The sequence below is a fragment of the Myxocyprinus asiaticus genome, chromosome 43, assembly GCF_019703515.2.
Source record: "Myxocyprinus asiaticus isolate MX2 ecotype Aquarium Trade chromosome 43, UBuf_Myxa_2, whole genome shotgun sequence".
In the NCBI taxonomy this organism is placed as follows: Eukaryota; Metazoa; Chordata; class Actinopteri; order Cypriniformes; family Catostomidae; genus Myxocyprinus; species Myxocyprinus asiaticus.
In genome coordinates this window covers 36,650,102-36,672,691 of record NC_059386.1, presented here as the reverse complement: position 1 = coordinate 36,672,691, position 22,590 = coordinate 36,650,102, and the positions used below count along the sequence as shown (strand labels likewise).

General features: G+C 36.9%; 1 protein-coding gene across 4 annotated transcripts in view; it reads left to right on the top strand.

Moving 5' to 3' along the window:
* The window catches only part of unc5cb (unc-5 netrin receptor Cb), a 267,331-nt gene that overhangs the window by 205,246 nt on the left and 39,495 nt on the right, over positions 1 to 22,590 (top strand). For 3 of the 4 annotated variants that reach the window (XM_051686037.1, XM_051686039.1, XM_051686040.1), the window contains exons 6-9: positions 897 to 1,064; positions 2,012 to 2,176; positions 10,862 to 10,921; positions 19,486 to 19,677. In XM_051686037.1, coding sequence (XP_051541997.1) covers positions 897 to 1,064; positions 2,012 to 2,176; positions 10,862 to 10,921; positions 19,486 to 19,677 — 585 coding nt within the window. The remainder of the gene's footprint in view (positions 1 to 896; positions 1,065 to 2,011; positions 2,177 to 10,861; positions 10,922 to 19,485; positions 19,678 to 22,590) is intronic. The other variant, XM_051686038.1, reaches the window with a different exon arrangement.

Here is a 22,590-nt window from a genome sequence, read left to right as displayed (position 1 = left end):
ATGCTTTCTCAACATTTTCCAGACAAAGCCTTCCACAGTATAAAGATAGAAATGCTCTAAAATATCACCAATTCAAGTAACATTAAACGCCTTACATAGGCTGAAAAAAAAACTTGATTTCTATCACAAATCCCATCTGGGCTTGTTTTGTACATCAAATAACGCTAAGAGCTCCTTTCTCCATCATTTTATCACTGACAGAGATTATTTTATTTACCGAGATAACAACCTCTGCGGCTCAATCTTTGGAGAGAGGGTAACAGGCTTACTTTGGTAAAAGGGCTCTGGTGTGTACACATGTGACGCGTGCGTCAGTGTAATGGTACACACACACTCGTGGTTACATCATGCTGTATTAATGGTAAATGTGTTAATCGCGTTGAAACTTTTTTCAATAATTGCATGTTAACGTGTTAATTATGACAGCTCTCTCTCTCTCTCTCTCTCTCTCTCTCTCTCTCTCTCTATATATATATATATATATATACATTGTATATCATCATCATCAACATCAATGTTTGGGTCACCCAGGGCTAAACTAATTTATTTTTGGCTGAACTAATAGTGTACAAAGTTTCTTGTTCCAGGTTTTTTTTATTTTTTTTTTGTATTTATTATTATTTGTTTTTGTTTTTCACGCAAAAGTGTGATCTTTAAATACCCAAAGTTACATCACAATGTTCTCTTATAATGTGTTCACTGATTGATTACAAGTTCAAACAGTTCTGGTATACGCTGCTCTCCCAGAAGTCATTGCAATAGTTGTACAGCTGTAGTTTGTGTCATTTTTCATTACAAGAAAAAGACAGAATGAATAAAGAAGTGTCTTATAATTCATCTAAAATATCTCAGATGAAGCCACACATACACGTTCTCCTGGCTCTTTTTCTGTGTAGTGAATGGCGGCTGGTCGACGTGGACCGAGTGGTCGGTTTGTAGCAGTCGCTGTGGGCGGGGCTACCAGAAGAGGACACGGAGTTGCACCAATCCAGCGCCTCTGAACGGAGGAGCCATCTGTGAGGGTCAAGCCATCCAGAAACTGGCCTGTAACCCCCTGTGTCCAGGTATAATGATTAACAAATGCCATATTTTTTAAATATCAAACTTACAAAATTAACAACTGGGCTGCAATTGAAATTGCTATTTATTTAACAGATATAATAATCAACACAACCAAAACTGAAGTAAACTTTAAAGTAAAATATTGATCTTTGGATTCTACGTTTTGAAATCGGGATCGTTTAAATGAAGATTGTGATTAATCAGAAAATCAATATTTTTACCAACACCTAATACAGTATATTTTCATTTGATAAGCAGCGGTTCACAAAATTGTTGAAATGTAATAAACGCACATTTATTTTTTATTTAATAAACGTCCCTAACACTTCTGTTTAATGGCCAAATGGCCATGGTTATCAGACAATGCCAATAAGTTGCCAAAAATCACCCGATTAATCGTTCTCGCCAATATATTTCTCACTTGAATACTTGCAGTCAACAATACTAACAATTGGGGTCCTGGGTAGCTCAGCGAGTATTGACGCTGACTACCACCCCTGGAGTCGTGAGTTCGAATCTAGGGCATGCTGAGTGACTCCAGTCAGGTCTCCTAAGCAACCAAATTGCCCCGGTTGCTAGGGAGGGTAGAGTCACATGGGGTAACCTCCTCATGGTCATGATTAGTGGTTCTCGCTCTCAATGGGGCGTGTGGTAAGTTGTGCGTGGCTCGTGGAGAGTAGCATGAGCCTCCACATGCTGTGAGTCTCCACGGTGTCATGCACAACGAGTCACGTGATAAGGTGCACGGATTGACGGTCTCAGAAGCGGAGGCAACTGAGACTTGTCCTCCGCCACCCGGATTGAGGCGAGTAACAGCGCCACCACAAGGACCTACTAAGTAGTGGGAATTGGGCATTCCAAAATTGGGAGAAAATAAAAACAACAATACTAACAATACCTGCAGTTTGCTCTGTGGTTTGCTTGAGCAGTTTTTTGCTCTTTATTCCAGTTGATGGACTGTGGACAGAGTGGAGTAAATGGTCAACATGTGGGACAGAGTGTACGCACTGGAGAAGAAGAGAATGCAGCGCGCCGGCACCCAAAAATGGCGGGAAAGACTGTGAGGGGAACGTACTTCAATCCAAAAACTGTACAGACGGTCTCTGTATGCAGAGTGAGTACCAGCCCACATCTACTACTCATGCCTCACCGCCGTGAAATTTATAGCCCACACACACACATTTCTCTTTCACCACCCAGAAATCCCATATTAATCCTCGGATACTCTCTCCCCTCTCATCGCTCTTTCAATGCACACAGTTCTCTTTCTTATACAGTATTTTTGTCTTCTTTTCCAGTGCAAAATATTCAAACATTCTTAAAACTAGATACTTTTAGAAGCAAAACTGCATAAGATATTAAGACTTGTTTTCTGAGAAGGTTATTTTTCATACCCCATTGGCAAAAGTTTGTTAGGTTTATGCTTGAAACATGAGGTGTATGCTTTGAACTTAATTCAAGATGTTTTCTTTGAAGCCTCCTTTTTGATTATAACCCTGAACATAGATTTGTTTTTATTCTAAATACAAGCTTTTTAACTAAACATTTCATCTGAAAATTGCACCACCTACACATCTATGGTGGTAGTATTATTTTAGAGTAGATGTACCCTTCATTTTAAGTGAAAAAAGATAATGATCTAATTAACATCAAAAACATCCCATATATTTCCATTGAAAAGGGATCGGGACGTCATAGAGACTCGTAGATGGTCCCGTAACCAGCCACTGAGGAACCGTTTAGTATTGCCACAGTAACCACCCAAAACACCTTGACATTGCATAAATACAAACAAGTATCATTAAATAGAAATACATTTTTTATTAAAGCGTTTATTTATTCATTGTTGTTGTTTTTCACTCTTTTCATTCTTAAATTGGTTAAAAATGACCCGAACATAACAGGAGGGTTAAGGATATTTAGATATTTCTACTGCAAAACAAGACAAAAATACTGCTGCAGAAAATATTTTTTGCCGTTTTCTCTCCTGTAAACGACTCTTGTCATCAGATTGACATTTTTCGATGTTGTAGTAATGACATATGGCCGGAGAAATAATATGTGACTGTGTTGCTCATGTCGACCGCAGTGTAAATATAGATTGTGTGATCTGAATGTAATGACTCCACGCACACACTCGGCAGCGTTCAGCAGCTATATTTAAAATAATATGTGATTATAATGTACTTACAGAAAGTTTTATAATTGCTTGGCATCTGTGATTACTGTGATTTGAAGCCTAATTTAAAAAGCGCACGAGTCAGTGAGAGAAACTCGACGTTTGTCTTGTGAAGGCAATTATAGGTGTTGACAAGCGGTTTTTATAATCCCTCTCCTGCATTCACATAATGTTTAAAACAGAAAATAAAACTTTCTCTGGTTTCATCTGTTATTCCTCTGTAATCATGCAATTAAAGGAATAGTTCACACAAAAATTAATCATTTACTCACCCTCATGTTGTTCCAAAAACATAAGCTGTTATTTTTTCCATTTAAAATAAAAGGAGAATTTATAACACAGCTGTTTACAGTTGAAGTCAGAAGTTCACATACATCTTAGCCAAATACATTTAAACTCAGTTTTTCACAATTCCTGACATTTAATCATAGAAAACATTCCCTGTCTTAGGTCAGTTAGGATCACTACTTTATTTTAAGAATGTGAAATGTCAGAATAATAGTAGAGAGAATGATTTATTTCAGCTTTTATTTCTTTCATCACATTCCCAGTGGGTCAGAAGTTTACATACACTTTGTTAGTATTTGGTAGCATTGCCTTTAAATTGTTTAACTTGGGTCAAATGTTTTGGGGATCCTTCCACAAGCTTCTCACAATAAGTTGCTGGAATTTTGTCCCATTCTTCCAGACAGAACTGGTGTAACTGAGTCAGGTTTGTTGGCCTCCTTGCTCGCACACGCTTTTTCAGTTCTGCCCACAAATGTTCTATCGGATTGAGGTCAGGGCTTTGTGATGGACACTCCAATACCTTGACTTTGTTGACCTTAAGACATTTTGCCACAACTTTAGAGGTATGCTTGGGGTCATTGTCCATTTGGAAGACCCATTTGCGACTGAGCTTTAACTTCACGGCTGATGTCTTGAGATGTTGCTTCAATATATCCACATCATTTTCCTTCCTCATGATTCCATCTATTTTGTGAAGTGCACCAGTCCCTCCTGCAGCAAAGCACCCCCACAACATGATGCTGCCACCCCCATGCTTCACAGTTGGGATGGTGTTCTTCGGCTTGCAAGCCTCACCCTTTTTCCTCCAAACATAACGATGGTCATTATGGCCAAACAGTTACATTTCTGTTTCATCAGATCGTTTGTAAGATTTTTTTTATTTTCTGGATATGACGTGGGCGGATTTCCATTGGTACTTTACGTCCAATCCTTGAAATTAGTAGATTTTTTTTTTTTTTTTAGCCCTTTTTCTCCCCAATTTGGAATGCCCAATTCCCAATGCGCTCTAAGTCCTCGTGGTGGTGTAGTGACTCGCCTCAATCCGGGTGGCGGAGGACGAATCTCAGTTTCCTCCACGTCTGAGACCGTCAATCCGCGCATCTTATCATGTGGCTTGTTGAGCGCGTTACTGCGGAGACGTAGTGCATGTGGAGTCTTCACGCTATTCTCCGCGGCATCCACACACAACTCGCTCGCCCCACTGAGAGTGAGAACCACATTATAGTGACCACAAGGAGGTTACCCCATGTGACTCTACCCTCCCTAGCAACCGGGCCAATTTGGTTGCTTAGGAGACCTGGCTGGAGTCACTCAGCACACCCTGGATTCGAACTCGTGACTCCAGGTGTGGTAGTCAGCGTCTTTACCACTGATCTACCCAGGCCCTGGAAATTAGTTGATTTAAACAAGCATACTTTTGTGTACAAAATGTTTCCTGTCAAAAAGTTAAAAAAAATTTAATGAGTTTTGAATGCAACGCAATGGACGATTCTGCTTTTTCTTCTTTCTTAAAATAAGGCTAATATTGTACACATGTTTGGAACGACACAAAGGTGAGTAAATGATGACCATTTCAATTTTGAGGTGATTTAACCCTTTATATATACATTAGCTCTCACAACTCTGTATCAAAAAATAAAAACGGGTTCCAGCTGCGGTTAGAAAAAAAAAAACATGTTTTATGTTTGGCCATCCATCATTTGGAACAGTAAGCTGATTGTGTCCAGCAGACATTGCTGTTTGTCATTCATTATACATGCAGAGGATGTAAAGGCCAGAGGAGATTTCTAACTCTGGTGCTCGGGTCTCGCCATCGCGTGCCAAATGTTTCTCCGTTCTGAAACGATGTGTTCTGTGTGTATCTGCTAATCCTTCTTCTCTCGACGACTCCTGGGTCTCCCATCATCCCTCGTTTCCGTCTGCCAGCATGCGCCGCAGGACTGTGAAAATAAGACAGTCTGGCTCACGCTGTAATTTGTGAAATGCAAAAGAAGTTTTAATTTGAGAGGGAAATGGAAAACGGAGGCGTGTTCTTTGTGAAGCCCTTCGTGGTTGTTCTGTGACAGAGAGGGAAACATGTCTGTTTGCCATCATAAACGATTGAGTTTCATATTAATTTTTATTGGGTTGGGAAAATTAAAAGGCCAGGGGTTGCAGGGATGCAGAGCAGATTGAATCAAACATCGTTAATGAGAATCAGGAATGTAATTACCAGTTTGAGTGTCCGCATGTAAATGATGAGTGAGTATTAATCGAGTAACGATTAGTGTCATCTCACAGGAATCATCTGTCTAAATGTGCCTGATGTTTGTGATTTCATAGAAACTCATCCCTGAATATTATCAAACAGTAGTTCACTCAAAAACAGATTTATTTCACAGCACTAGATATTACAGGAATGGTATCAGGTGGTAGTACCATTGTACTTTGGTGTATACCATGGTCCAGAACGACTACCATATTCATATACTATGATACTGACTATGGTACAGTGCTGTGAAAAAGTATTTGCCCCCATCTTAATTTCTTCTGTTTTGTGTGTCATACTAAATTGTTTATAAAAAATAAAAAACAATCTGACACAAAAGGCAATCTGAGTAAGTACAAAATACAGTTTTTAAATGATAATGTTATTTATTGAAGCTGGACCTGTGTGAAAAAGTATTTGCCCCCTTAGTGACTAAATCCCCAAATCTGTGAAGCAGCATTCATAATGGGATTCAGCTGGACTAGACACACACAGACCTGATTACTGCCATCCCTGTTCAGTCAAATCAACACCTAAATAGATCTTTTACAGCAGCATGAAGTTGGCTAAAAGGTCTCACCCAGTAGCACACTATGCCAAGGTCAAAAGAAATTCCAGAAATGAGGAGGAAAAAGCTGATTGAAATACATCAGTCTGGGAAGGATTAAAAAGCTATTTCAAAGGCTCTGGGACTCCAAAGAACCACAGTGAGAGCCATTATCTCCAAATGGAGAAAACTTGGCACAGTAGTGAACCTTCCCAGAAGTGGCCGACCTTCCAAAATTCCTCCAAGAGCACAGCGACGACTCATCCAGGAAGTCACACAAAAGCCAAGGACGACATCCAAGGAACTGCAGGCCTCTCTCGCATCAATAAAGGTCACCGTTTGTGACTCCACTATCAGAAAGACACTGGGCAAAAATGCCATCCATGGAAGAGTGGCGAGGCGAACACCACTGCTAACACAGAAGAACATTAAGACTCATCTGAATTTTGCCAAAACACACCTTGATGATCCTCAAAGCTTTTGGGAGAATGTTCTGTGGACTGATGAGTCGAAAGTGGAACTGTTTGGAAGACAGGGGTCCCGTTACATCTAGTGTAAATCAAACACAGAATCCCACAAAAAGATCATCATAACTACGGTCAAGCATGATGGTGTGAGGATGCTTTGCTGCTTCAGGGTGACTTGCAATAATTGAGGGAAACATGAATTCTGCTCTCTACCAGGTCATCAGTCCGTGAGTTCAAGCTCAAGCACAACTGGATTATACAGCAAGACAATGATCCAAAGCATAGCAGTAAGTCCACCTCTGAATGGCTCAAAAGAAGCAAAATTAAAGTTTTGGAGTGGCCTAGTCAAAGTTCTGACTTGAACCCGATTGAGATGCTGTGGCAGGACCTTAAACGGACAGAAAACCCTCCAATGTGGCTGAACTGAAGCAGTTCTGCAAAGAAGAGCGGGCCAAAATTCCCCCACAGAGTTGTGAAAGACTGATCTCCAGTTATCAGAAGCATTTGGTTGCATTTAAAGGTGGCACAACCAGTTAAGTTTAAGGGGGCAGTTAGTTTTTCACATGGGTGATATAGGTGCTGGATAACTTTTTTTACTTCAATAAAAATATATATTTGAAAACTGTATTTAGTGTTTACTCAGGCTGCCTTTGTTTTATGTTATCTCGTTTTAAGATCTAAAACAAAGAAGTATGAATAATACACAAAAATAGAAGAAATCAGGAAGGGGCAAATACTCCTTTTTCTCCCCAGTTTGGAATGCCCAATTCCCAATGTGCTCTAAGTCCTCCTGGTGGCGTAGTGACTCAATCCGGGTGGCAGAGGACGAATCTCAGTTGCCTCCGAGTCTGAGACCGTCAATCTGTGCATCTTATCACGTGGCTTGTTGAGCGCGTTACCGCGGAGACATAGCACGTGTTGAGGCTTCACGCTATTCTCCGCGGCATGCACGCGCAACTCGCCACACGCCCCACTGAGAGTAAGAACCACAATATAGCGACCACAAGGAGGCTACCCCATGTGACTCTACCCTCCCTAGCAACCGGACCAATTTGGTTGCTTAGGAGACCTGGCTGGAGTCATTCAGCACACCCTGGATTCGAACTCATGACTCCAGGGGTGGTAGTCAGCGTCAATACTCGCTGAGCTACTCAGGCCCCTCATGAAAGTCATTTATAGCATTTTCCATTATATTTAATGACTTTAAAAATGTCATGTGGTGTAACTATCAAGTAAAAAGTATTTAAGCACTTTCCTTGCATCTTGAATACGTAAGAACGTACACAGCTTAATCATCAAGTCTTTCAAGATCAAATATTTTTTCACAGATATCAGATGGTAATACTGTGATGGCATCAGATGGTACCTTCATGGTACATTATATTGACATACCATTTTTACATGATACTTCAAGGTATTTCAAAGAACACTGTAGTATTACCATGCCATACCATACTAATGGTTTGATGATTTCATGAGTTTATGCGAGCTTCAGTAGAGTTTTTAACTTCGTTAAAGCAGCTTTCAGGAAATGAGTCATTGAAGTTATTTCTCTGCCATTCGAATCTTCTCGTTTTCTTAGTGAAATGCATTGTGAAGCATTAGTTCTGTGTCAGATTGATGGTTAGTTTGTGAGGAATATAAAACCCATAACGCTATAGATTTAGACGCTCATCCCCTGATTGATTTCTGGCAGCTAAAAGGATGAACGCACTCACGTCCATGCTAATGACTCCTTCACTGGCCGTTTAGCAGCAATCCACATTATATGAAAGCTCACATTATTGCAAATATCACTATAGGAAGCATTTACGGAACGTTTCCTCTGCACTAACGGCATCACAGGACGAATCAAATCTGCGTTTGATCTCTCACAGTAAATGCGCTGAAAGTTATTTGGTTTGAGTTTGTAAAGTGCTCAAATCGTGTTTCAGGAGCAGTGTCAGCTGCAGTCGGATTGAATTTGATGGGTTTTTACTCTGTTGCATCTATAGTTTTAACCTTTAGCACTTCAGCTGTGAATTGTGCGCTCGATTCGTCCGTTTGCACTGTTTGTTTGACGTTTCAGCTGTCTTCGTTTGTTATGATGTTGCTTTTCAGGGCTTTGGTTACTTAATGTACAGACAGATGACATTTTCTTGACATATCGATCTGTAGAAAGGGCACGACAAACACAAGGGCAAACTCTGGATTTTTCTTCACACAGAAACTGGATCTTGTGCAAATTCTTTTTGCAGTATGAAACCCAATATCTGTCCCGATGCCCTTACCATTCCAGTTCACATGAGGCCACAGCAAACACTAATCAAAAATATGATTGTACTTGCATAGAACAAGTCCAAAACACCATGATAATACAAGAATCACTGTTTTTAGGACATGGTAATATATGCATTTTTGAGGTACCTTATAGTAGCATGTAAATAAGGTAGTATATAAATATAATATTTGAATATACTGGATAATTGGCAGATTTCATCCTGGCCTGATCTTAAATCACATAATTCAATCCACAGCCAACATCTCTCTCTGTATCTCTCTTTCATGTCTGATTACATGCACATAATACTCCATCCATCATGTCATTGATTTTTCTGTCGGTCAATATATCTACCTGTCTGTCTCGTCGACCCACAAATACTTCATTGTTTCTCTGTGTTTCCTGTGAGATCTTCTGTGTCCACAGAATGTTAAACACCACATGAAATGCCAACCTTAGTTTTGTGGCTGACAAACACTTAGCACATTTAAAAACTTTCAGGAAAACGGCCCAGAAATATTGGTGACCGCATCTTGCACGATGCAACTTTTTGTCGGATCAAAGGCTTTAGAATGAGAAAGTCCCTCCCACTTAATTAAACCAGGAATACCACCTGCCTCTAATTATCAAAAGGAAGTTTATAGTTAAGGCCTAGTATAATCGTATAATAGTATGCTATTATAATACTTTGCAAAAAACATGTCCAGGTCACATTAACCCCAAAATTCAAAGCAAAAAAAAAACTAAATAAATTAGGACATTTTTACATAGAATAAGAAGCCTATTTTAGGGCCACTGAATTTATTTATTTATTTATTTATTTGGACATTTTCATGACAATTTAGCACATTTCCACTTTTTTTTTTTCCTCGCAATATGGATTCCCATTACAGTAATGCCGAAATTGAAGCCTTATGTATAAATACAATTTAAGTAAAATCATGATTAATTTTTTATTTTTTTTAATTTATTTTTATCATTATTTATTTTTATTGTAGTAATGAGAATAACATGAAAAACAAAAATTTCCTGGTCACATTTCACGGCAAAATAGTAATAAAAAATTAAATAATATAATAATAATAATAATAATAATAATAATAATAATAATAATAAAACAGAAATTGTAATATTTTACCTTTTTTGTTATTTTTTTTACATTATTTTCAAGATGATTAAACACATTTTCCCCATCTATTTTTTTTTTAATTCTCATTCTTTTTTCTTTTTTTTTTTTTACTGTAATAGTTATTTTAATTGAGCATAAATTGAAGCATTATTTATAAATATTTTCAATTTAAGTAAAATCATGATTTTTTTTATTTATGTATTGTTTTTATTATTATTATTATTATTATTATTCTTTTGTATTACAGTAATGAGAATAACATGAAAAATGTATATTAATATTTTATCTTTTGTTATTTTTATTTATTTTTACATTATTTTCAAGATGATTAAACACATTTTCCCCATCTATTTATTTTTTTTTAATTCTCATTAGATTCTCATTCCTGTAGTTCACTGTTTTCTTTTTCTTTCTTTTTTTTAACTTTTTACAGTGATTTTAGTCCAACTGAAGCATTATTTATAAACACTCAATTTAATTAAAATATCATGGTGTTTTTTATATTGCAGTAAGGAGAATAACATGCTAAACATGCATGTCCAGGACACATTTCATCCCAAAATTTAAAATGGAAGTTATTGTATCTATATATACTGTATGTTGCTTTGTTTGATTTTGTTCAATGTGATTGTGTTAAATATGATTTTCGTTCATCCCCTCCTTCCCCTCTCTCTCCTGAAGGTTCTTTATATCAGAAGTCCTCAGAAACCAAAGACAAGAGCAATGCTCTGCCTCATCCATGTGAGTGCTTCATTTCACCCTTTTGTGTTTGCATGTCTCTCCAAACTCATTTTCCCTTCTTCATTTCAATCTTTTTTGTATTCTTTATCTTTATTGAACATGTCCTCTTTGTCTCTGTTTCTCTCGCTCAAGAGCTAAAAAAAAAATACTTTTCTGTCATGATTTTTACATTTGCAATGTTGACATTCTGTATACTAACATATGGATATGTTTACATTTAAGATTAAAGAGGTGGTTCACCAAAAATGTTTAACTGTCATCATTTATGCCCCCTCATGATGTTCCAAACCAGGATGACTTTTGTTTCTTCAGTGGAACACATAAGGAGATGTTTAGCAGAATGTTAGCCTCAGTCACCATTCACTTTCATTTAATCTTTGTTCATACTATTAATTCATATGGGCGAGTAAATACATATGAGGGTGAGTAAATGATAGATTTTCCCTTTTTGTATGAACTATCCCTTTAAAGTTTACAAAAACCAAGCCATCTAAAGCTACAAAACAAAATTTGAATGGAGAAAAAAAAAAAAAGCACAAATGTGTGTTCCAGTGAGACACTTACAATGGAAGTCAATGGGGTCAATCTGTAAACATTAAACTACTCACTGTTTCAAAAGTATAGACACAAGACATAAAGAATACACGTGTTAACATGATTTTACTGTGATGAAATGAAGGCATTTACCAGCATTACGGAGTTTATCAGATTACTGGGTTTACAGTGTTACATCATCATGACAACAAAGTTGTAATATTGGAAATAACTTTACACAGAAATGGTCAGTAAGCAAATTTATTACATTTAAATCATGTTAACAAACATAATGTTTACGTCTTATGGCTATACTTCTGAAACAGTGTGTAAAATATAGAGTTTATATTGCAGATATGTGCCGATTACAGTGATAAATAAATGACATTACACTTGTAATCCTGATATCGGCTCTTAAAGGGACAGTTCACCCAAAAAATGAAAATTCTCTCATTTACTCAACCTCATGCCATCCCAGATGTGTATGACTTTCTTTCTTCTGCAGAACACAAATGAAGATTTTTAGAAGAATATTTCAGCTCTGTAGGTCCATACAATGCAAGTGAATGGTGACCAGATCTTTGAAGCTCCAAAAAGCACATAACGGCAGCATAAAAGTAATCCATTAGACTCCAGTGGTTTAATCCATGTCTTCAGAAGTGATATGATAGGTGTGGGTGAGAAACAGGTCAATATTGAAGTCCTTTTTTTACTATAAATCTCCACTTTCACTTTCACATTTTTCTTCCTATGTTTTTGGCTATTTACATTCTTTGTTTATATCGCCACCTACTGGGCAGGGAGGAGAATTAATAGTAAAAAATAGTCCTTTGAATGAGCTTAACTTGTACCAAACCCATTATCGACTCTCGTTTTTTCGAGAGTGCATTAGTTTTTTTGTTTATGGCTCTCATTCACACTGGAACGGCACCGATAACAGAGACTTTTGAAAACACTCTCCGTAAGTGCATACTGTGGAAAAACGATGATGTTATGAAACTGAGACCACATTTATTGTGCAACATTCACACCTCTCATCCACACTAGAATGGTGATTTCCTCCAATGAAAACGGAGATCTTCGAAAACACTCAGCATATCTGAATACTTTGGGAAAACAATAATGTTAGAAAACCGAAAACAGATTAGTGTAGACGTGGCCTTGAAGGTTCAGAACAAACTCTTGCCAGAATGTTCAGTGCTGCTGCTCAAACACACTTTAATAAAATAGAAATCAATAGAAACAGAAAGAATAAGGTGTCAGTAATGTTAATAAAAATACAGTATAGAATAAGATAGAATAAAATAGTTGGTGATGTGAAGCATCTCTTCTCCGGCCGCTGTGCTCACTGGTTGAGGAAATGTTCTGTCTGTCCCTCCCGTCCAAACGCCTCTCCAGTGAAACCGCTCAATAATCCTTTTCATTTCCACATGCACTCTTCTACCTTCACCGCCTCATGTTCAAAGAAACATATTCATCTGAGCGATACATTTTAATGCTCACCCCTGGTGAGTGCAGTGCTTTATCATCAAAGTTCAACAGCAGACTGCCGGACGCAAGGGTTGTGCGGCGAATAGGAGGAGAGGAGCGTTTAGATGATATCGGAAGACTTTCATCATTACGGCTCGATTCACTGCGTCCATACAGACCAGAACACGAACAGCTTTATGGCCCTGTAGAGTCATCATTTACCCTGATATCTTTGTTAAAGATAGCCGCCTGCATTCCAGGAGGAACATAATGGATAATGAATGAAGTTTATGAATAATACAGAAGTCGGTTCCGTTAGGAGAGAAATGAGGGGAGGATCCATGTCAGCGAACTGACCAGAAATAGATTTTTACATTTACTCGCCATTTGCACGGGTCATGTCACTCTCTCGCTCATTTGAAATGCGGAGGGTGTGATGGCTCACCTTGCCCGTGTCAAAGTGCCTCTGTGTAGAAACAGCAGGCCGCCTCTGGGCTTAGAGTCTGGCAGATAATCAAACCCCGTTACCGGGTCTCTCTCTGCCCCGCTGGCGCCTTGAGATCGCAGGCCGATCGATAGGATCAGTTCCTCATGCACTCGTGACCGTATCCCGAAACGCAGCGTCAGAGCTCAGCACCGTTCAGAACCAGAGCTGCTCAACGCTGAACCATGAGATACACCAGAACTTTCACTTTGAGGTCTCAGTTTAAAGGCAAATTTCAAGCATGATGTTATTTTTGTCAAGGAACAAAAAATGAGAAGTTTTGAAGAAGGTTAACACCGCTCTTTTCCATACTTTGGAAGCATATAGTGACCAGGGGCTGGCGAGCTCAAAAACAGACCAAAAAAGCACAATTAAAGTATCATAAAAGTAGTTCATACAACACGTGTGCTATATCCCAAGTGTTCTGAACATATATGGTAGATTATATTTATGTCTGGATTGTTGTGATCGGTCACAACACCAAGAACCAACCACATGTGGGATCACTGACATTAGGCTTGTCGCGATTATTAAATTACTGTCTGATCGCGGTTATTTGAGATAACCGCGATTATTGTGCACTTCAAATTCCAATCACATTTGAATGCCCAAATAAGGGGATTTTAAGCAAATATATAAATGCCATCAACGGCACGTTTGTGTGTCATTTAGTTAAATAACGAGCGTCACGGAGCCGCACCGCGGATGTCAACCAGATCAGCTCTGATGCGTGCCGTCAGCAGAGGATTGCACCAGACTCGCTGCTAATGACATGCGGTGACGGAGGAGGAGATGCACACTAACTCTATTTCTGTGGAGTGATAAAATTATGAAACGAAATCTCAAAAAAGTGAAGAAATTATGACTGAAATATTTTACTATTTCATAATATAATAAATAACATAAATGTAATAAAAATATATATTTTATATTATACTGTGTGTGTGTGTGTGTGTGTGTGTGTGTGTGTGTGTGTGTGTGTGTGTATATATATATATATATATATATATTTTTTTACATTTTTTTTATAAAAATATTTTTGAGTTCCAAAAACAACATTGTGTAAATGTAAAATTGACCAAAACTAAAGTTGACAAAAACAGAGACCTATTTTAAGTATTTTGAAATATTTTGATATTTAAACATTATTTTTCATGTCATTTATAAGTTTTTAAAGCCTTAAAAGGAAACCATATATCCCTATTTTATAATTAGATTTTTATATTTGAAGTGTAATATGTAAAATGATGTCTTAAGGTGTTTTAGAAATATGAAAATGCATTTGGCAATTAATCGTGAAAGCCCTAAAACAGACGATTAATTGCCATGATCGCAATTGTTTGACAATTAATCGTCAGCTAAATTTCATAATCGTGACAGCCCTAATTTACATCAAACCTGATATTATACACAATATTTGAATATATGCATGCATCAGATTTGAGAGGAATCGATTTTCTGTTCCTCACACAAAACTGATCAAATGACTTCAGAAGACTTGGAATATAGTGCACAAGTCGTATAAATTACCTTTATGGTCCTTTTTGGAGCTTGAAAGCCTCTGGACACTTTGTTTTCATTGCATTTTAAAAGAACAGCTTGAACATTCTGCAAAACATCTTATCTTGGGTTTGAAACTCTTAGATGTCCAAGCAGAACTGTGAAATTTCAAATGGGAACTTCCACTCTCAGGCCTAAGTTTAAAAGGGTTTCTTCGCCCAATAATGACAATTTGATCAGTTATTTACCCTCATGTAGGTAAAAAAAACATTTGACTGTACTGTACATGAATGCAAATGAGATCTGAGTGCTTCAGTCATTATTCACTGAAAAAGATGCCTCCTGTCTTAGATCTAAAATCATGTTCTCATCTCCACACATTCAGAGCTGGAGTGTCCACAGTACATGCGAGGACTTCTTTGTTTGCATACAGCTGTATGGGGGGAGTCGAGTGTGTAGGTCAGTCTGTCTGGTTTTAGAGGGCAGCGTTCACATTAGTGAGATTAATTTGGATTGTCACAATGATTAAACTCTTGCAACATTGTCCGCTGCTTCCTTCAAAAGTGCAGCTGCTGCAAGCATGTATGCACACATGACATGCTCATGACAGACACAAGCATTTAATTAAAGAAGAGAAAAGGCTTTAAAGTGACTCCATCTATTTAAGCAGGTCCATCTAGTGTTTAACTCAATATCTCATCTGAATTAAACCTCAACTTAACGAGTTTTCTCTTTAACAGCAGCACTCATTACAGGTCGCTCATAAACCAATATACATAATTGAATAGAGAATCAATGCTGCTGAATACTTTATTTGATGAGGACTAATGTTTGCTGGGGTTTGGAATGGAGTACTAGCATACTACAGCCTACAATGATTTTCGGCTTATGTTTAAATGGAAAACTGGCATATTATCTACTGATTACTGCACAGTGTACACTGTATAGTGCCTACTAGTTTTTACATTTAAATTTTAAACTAGAGGTCGATATGAAAATGTTTGGCCGATAACGATTTTAACAAAAAACTATAGGCCAATACTGATATTTTGCCACTTACTCGACTTATTTTGTCATCAAATCACCGTTTTGCTAAGGAATTATACTTTAAAAATATGTATAAAGGGGTACAAAAGTTATTCGATTGTTCTTTATAATAATTTCCGTTGATCCCAAGATGGATTGGGTCTGTTGAACATGACAGGACAAAATTTTAAAAGAGTCACGATGAAAGATAAGATATAAGGTGCTAAAGATAAATGACATGAAACATCAACATGAAAACATGATGATATTTGTATTTATTTATTTGCAGTTGTACAAATATAGAACTCACATTTGACATATTATGATAGAACATTACAAATTTTAAATTAATAGTATTATTTTTATTTATTTATTTAATTATTTAATTATTACCCATTCAAATTTCTTGTAAAGTGACTTTGAGCTCTTGGAAAGTTGCTATATTAAAATAATTATTATTATTATTAATTCACATCATGTATATTCAACATACTTTACTTTTGGTAGTTGTTTCTTAATATTACACACAGAAACAAATATTCTAAATGATATACAAAGCAATAAATATATGTAATTAAAAATAAAATCATTGGTTTTTCATCATTTGTTTTTTTAATTTGGTCAATAATTGGCTGATAAATATTGGTGGATTCCTATTTTAAACAGTATTACGCTACATTATCACATGACCTCACTTTGCTACATGTTTAAGTGGCATCCAGCTATCTTTGTAACTTTGTATTTTTAATTTAATGTTGAACAAAATGTTGAAATGTTAGACATTCTGACCAAATAATGAGAAATAAAGTGCATCCGTGTATTCCATGCATGCATAAAATCCACATAATTTGTATAGTGTATGCATACTGCAAAAAAAGTAAGTGTAGTATGGTAGTATGCTTGCAAACATCCAATGCACTGATGTCTGACAGCGGCATCTGGTGGTGGAGTTGAGGATTACAGTGCTGTTTTAGATGTGTGCTGTGACTCTCATCAAGTGCTTCGGGCTCTGTGCAATACTGAGAATTCAATACGAGTGCAAATGAGAGAGTTAGGAACATGCATTCACTTAATTGAGCGGACATGAGGTTACCTGTATTGATGCAGGAATCAGTGGACCTTCTAAAAGTTTCTTTTCGGGATCAAACTGTTTTCATGGGCCTCGGTGCACGTTGCCGAGGCCCACGGACACCTTTATATTATTGCCATTTTTCCACTTGTCATTGCTCTGACAGGAAATTGCATTTCTCACAATTATCAGGGGGACAAAAGGACTGTTTCTATGGAAATGAGGGACAAGTATTGCTTCTAATGATGGCTTGTCAAATGCTGTATAGACTCGATTCCATTCCAGATAATCACTGAGATTTTTCCAGAAGGAAAGAGTCGAGCGAGAGCAAGATGTGACGAGAGGCAGAATGAGTGAAGAGAAAAGGATGTGATTTCTAAACCCTGTCCATAATGAAGTCATGAAACACAGAGAATTTCAGTCCTGTATAATCTGAAGCATATTCTCATGTTCTCATGGGACATCTTCTCAAAAAAAAAAAAAAAAAAAAAAGTGTGAGGATGCTTTTCAACCGAAACTGAAATAAGTTCAGGATATTATAGACATTGTCATTTTTATCCGATGCATTTTACCACTGTCTTTGTATTCATTTTGTTATTTTGCTGTGGTAGCCTGTACAGCTCTTTGAAATAACTGAAACTGTTTGGCGAAGTGATATGCAACCGTTATACGATCAAGACCTGGAACTACTTTATAGTCCTGCGTTTACTTGAAAAATAATAGAGCGCAACAGTCTGGTTCCAGAAGTAAAAATTCCACTCATTTATCCCATAGACGAATTCATTTTCAATGGTAACCTATAAAACTTTAAAGACAGACCTACCGTGAGCTACGAGGTTGTTCATCGATGGTATATGCTTCCGTTGACGCCATCCGTCTGCGTTATCTTAACGTGTTTCATAGAGGAATTCATGGTAAACAACTACATTACCCATGATACAGCAGAGAAGGATCCATCAATCAGAGAACCACGGCCAGCGAAACCTGTGAAACGTGCCTTGGAGCGTCGGTGCACTCCCATGATGCACTGTAAATAATGTAATTGAGTCAATCTGCCTTCACCCTTGAACTACTTATATATTTGTATATGTCGGTATATTTTGCAATAAAAGTATCCTGATATATTGATTCTATACCTATAATCAACAACCTAAAATCAATAGTTTTATATATTCCCATAGTTTTTTATTCAATGACATAATTCTCAATGCTTCATGGGATTGTAGTTTGTGCCCTCATGAAAGACAGTAAGTACACAGCCTTGTACAATTGTCTTTATGTCCGATTTTCAAATACTTTTTTGGCCTTAAAACAAAGTTTGTGTTGTTGTGATTATCCTGGGAGCTGGTTTGTTTGATTCAAAATGGGCAGGCACTCTTGCAATCTATTGCACACCTTAGAACGTCTGTCAACCAATCAGAATCAAGCATTCAACAGACCCGTGGAATAATGCAATTTAACTATGTACTAGTAACTAACTAGTAACTAACTAGTAACTAACATGAAATATCAATGAACAATAGTACTTGATAAATTAAATTGACATTAAACAAGATTAATTAATGATGTAAAAAGACATTTTTTATGAATGCATTGATATATAATGCATAAATGTTAACGAATAAAAACATATTGTAATGTTAACATTATTTTTATATATATATATATATATATATATATAAAACAATTTCAAAAAAAATATTTTGCCTTTGTGTTTAGGTCCATTAAGATTTTTCACATTGTGACATTATTTTCATGACAGTTATGCACATTTTACCCCCAACTGTCAATAATAAGATTAATAAAAAAAAAAAAAAAGTACAACAGCATGTAACTGTAATTTGTAAAAAAAAAAAATGACTGCATTACTGTAATGAGAATCATCATTGAAAACAATGAGGATAGTAAAAGTAAAACGTCCGTATGCATTGCGGTTATGAGAATTGGGGAATAAAATGTGCTTAAGTGTCTTGAAAATAATGTCACAATGCAAAAAAAAAAAAAAAAAGAAATCTAAATGGTCCTAAATGTAGGTTTCATTTTCTTAATGCTAAATACAATTTCATAATATGTTTTTGTATTTATTTAGTTTAAATATGACCAAGACATTTTCTTATTTTCTTGACACACTTTCTGCCTGATTTTTTCCATAAATATAGATATAACTAAAATTCACCCATACTCCAGCAGTATGACTGTAAGATATATCTGCCGTGTTTGGGCAGCACTTTATCACAATACATCATTGTTAAAGCAACGGCGGAAGTTCCTGTTCACTTAGAGGAATATAATGAAGTATTCCAGTTATTAATATCCCGAGCGATCAGCGAGGAGGATATTGGACCTCAGATAACACCATCCTCCTAATTTGAAATGGCTTTAATAAAGTGCTGTCAATCAACCACGATTCATCTTCTGTATATGGTCATTTCACTCAAAACCCTTCTCTAAAGACATGTCTGTCTCTCTGTCTGTCTCCAGCGGCCCCGAGTACAGATGATGTGGCGCTGTACGTGGGCATTGTGATCGCGGTCATCATGTGTTTGGTTATTTCTGTCATTGTGGCACTCTTCGTCTACCGGAAGAACCACAGAGACTTCGACTCTGACATCCTGGATTCATCGGCGCTCAATGGAGGATTCCAGCCAGTCAACATCAAGACGGCTCGGACAGGTGGGTCAACACATGCAGACACTAAATACACTGCACGTTAAAGGGTTAGATCACCCTACAATGAAAATTCTGTTATCGTTTAGTCACCCTTTCTTCTGTAGAACACAAAAGGAGATGTTTGACAGAATGTTCACGCTGCTCTTTTCCTGTTTGTCTTTACATAGGGATAGGGAGCGCAATAATTTTGATTAAACTGCGGTTTTGATTAAACGTTGTTTTTGGACATCTAATTTAGGTTTAAATTCAATATTAATTAACCCTTTAAGCTCAGATGGGCATGCCCATGTCAAAATATTAATAACTCCACTCTTGACCAACACAAAATAGGTGTCGTTTGAAAGATTAGAAGCTCTACTTTACAATGCATGTAGACATTACGACCAAAACTGAACAAGTGCTTTGAAATTTGCAGATAAATCAAAAGTAGTGGTCGACCGATATGGGTTTTTTAATGGCTGATGCCGATATCCAGAGAGCAGGGTGGCCGATAGGCCGATACAATGCCGATATATCACACAATTTAATATAGTAAATAACAAACATGAAATTGTTAAAAAAAAAAAAAAAAAAAAACTCTTATTTAGCACTATATTTACTCAATTTCACACAAAACTAAAAAAAATTATATTGTATTTTAAATGGTAGCTAGCAATTTCTTGAGATTTCTGTTTAGTCATAAAATTTTTGTAATTTATTTGCACATGAAGAAATTGTTAATATATTAGGGAGAAGGAAATAACAGTACACACAGTAGCCCAGCAACCATGGATGACATATCCACATTAGCAATTGCATTTACTCCAAAAATACAGAATCAAACCAATTGCACATACAGTGAATAGTGAATAAGACATTTACGGATAGCACACGTGATGCTCTTTTACTTTGGGCTGCATCTGAAACGTAGGCAGCTGACTTGCTACCTTGCTGGCTAATCATTTAATGGCTTAACTGACAGCTGTTTTGAATGAATTGAACTCTTAAGGAAACTGGTCTCCGAACAGTTTGAAAAGCACCTTATTTTCATCCTACCTCCATATACACCATCCGGAGGCAGCATTTTACTGGTTTCGGATGCAGCCTTGAAGTTGCACTCACACGCTCGTGTGGATCCAGCTCGAGCAACAATTTCCTGACAGTTTAAACGGCCTGGATCGCCTGCTTGGATTGTCATGGACTGACCATCATGATTTGTGAATTAGAGGAACTTTTAATCCTGATCCTGAAGTTTTTAATTCTGGCTGATAGAAAACGCACTTCAGAAGAAGATATTAGATGAGCACTTGACGGGAATAAAACACTGGATTTTCGTGAGGTTCATGAATTACATCTGTTTAAATGAGATATCTGCATATATGCAGATGGTATATGATAGAAGTTTTATTGAAGTTTGCCTTTTATCATTAGAAAATGAAGTTAAAAGTGACAGGGAACTGTTGAGAAGAGACTGATAGAATACGTGCTTTAGAAGTGAATAAATGAGCGCTCCACAGGATGCTGGATCTGCTCAAGTTTTGTGAGGTTGGTTTATTACATCTGTTTAAATGAGATGTGCATATTTGCAGACGGTATAAGAGATTATTTTAATATTTGCCTTTTTATCATTAGACAAGACCATTAAAAGTTACAGGGAACTGTTGAGGAGAGAGAGGGAGAATAAAACAGGTGAACATTTTAACATTATGAGCTCAAACGCGTCTGCTGCGGCTCTGTTATGCGGACCGTTTAAATGACACTGTGTTGCACTCTGGTCTATTAGGAACATGATGGCACATAACAACAAAACGAACCATGACTGGTTGTTTACATCTCTCAGTCGCTTCACGTGCAAGCAGGCGATTTTTGACCAAATGGGAAAATTAATCGGCCGATGCAGATAATTAAAAAAGTCAGAATATCGGCCGATTTATCACCTTCTGCGATATATCAGTCGACCACTAATCAGAAGTGTTCCATTTGATCATTTATAAAAAAAAATTGCACTACACATATTGTAGTCAGTAAAAACAGTAAAAATTCATCAAATAGTCATGTGTCATATGTTGTTGGAAAGCTCTCAAAGAGTAGAATACAACCAACCTATTTGTTTTACTCGCAGGCAAAAATATAGCGAGTAATAGCAGTATAGTCTATAACTATATAAGTATATGTCTTTGGCAATTATGTTGGTCTTGCTTATATGCCGCTTTTCCGCTTATAACTTCAAGAAAAATAAACAGAACATAAAATATCACATACTGTTATTTAGAGGAGGTGATTATCTTTCTAACGAGCCCACACACAAGATAATCAGATACATAGATCATTAGATAATCCACATGAAGCACAATGTTACATATGGCCACCAGGAGATGGCGCCAAATACAGGACACAGACTCAATGATGACTCAAATGACACAGAATGAAACTCATTCTGTGAAATCTCATTACTAAAATCATGTCTGCATGATATGCAAACCTTTAGTTATTGTTGTGTTTGCATGTGTAATTAGTTCTTATGTACAATTATTATGTTTTATGTGTTTGGAGATGTTTTTGGACACTGATAAATTATTTTTGTAATGCTATAACTTTTGATTGCTTTGTCGTTCAAAACAAAAGCTGTCAGATCCACCTTATTTACACCCAGAAATACAGTATATAATGTAAAATAAAAGTGTTTTGGCTAAATTTTTTGTTTGTTTTTCAGCAGCTTCTTATGCCTCCTACACACTACACGACTTTCAAAGACGTCAGATTGTGGTACCGTTCATATTACACAACTGTCTGTCTTGTCATGGAAGTCGTAGTGTTTTCAAATTACATGAGGAATCGGCGACAGGGGTGAACACATTACAAAACATTTCACTATTGACGAATCCCCGACGACTCTGCCTGGACTCCAAATTACATTTCACAACAGAGTACACGTGA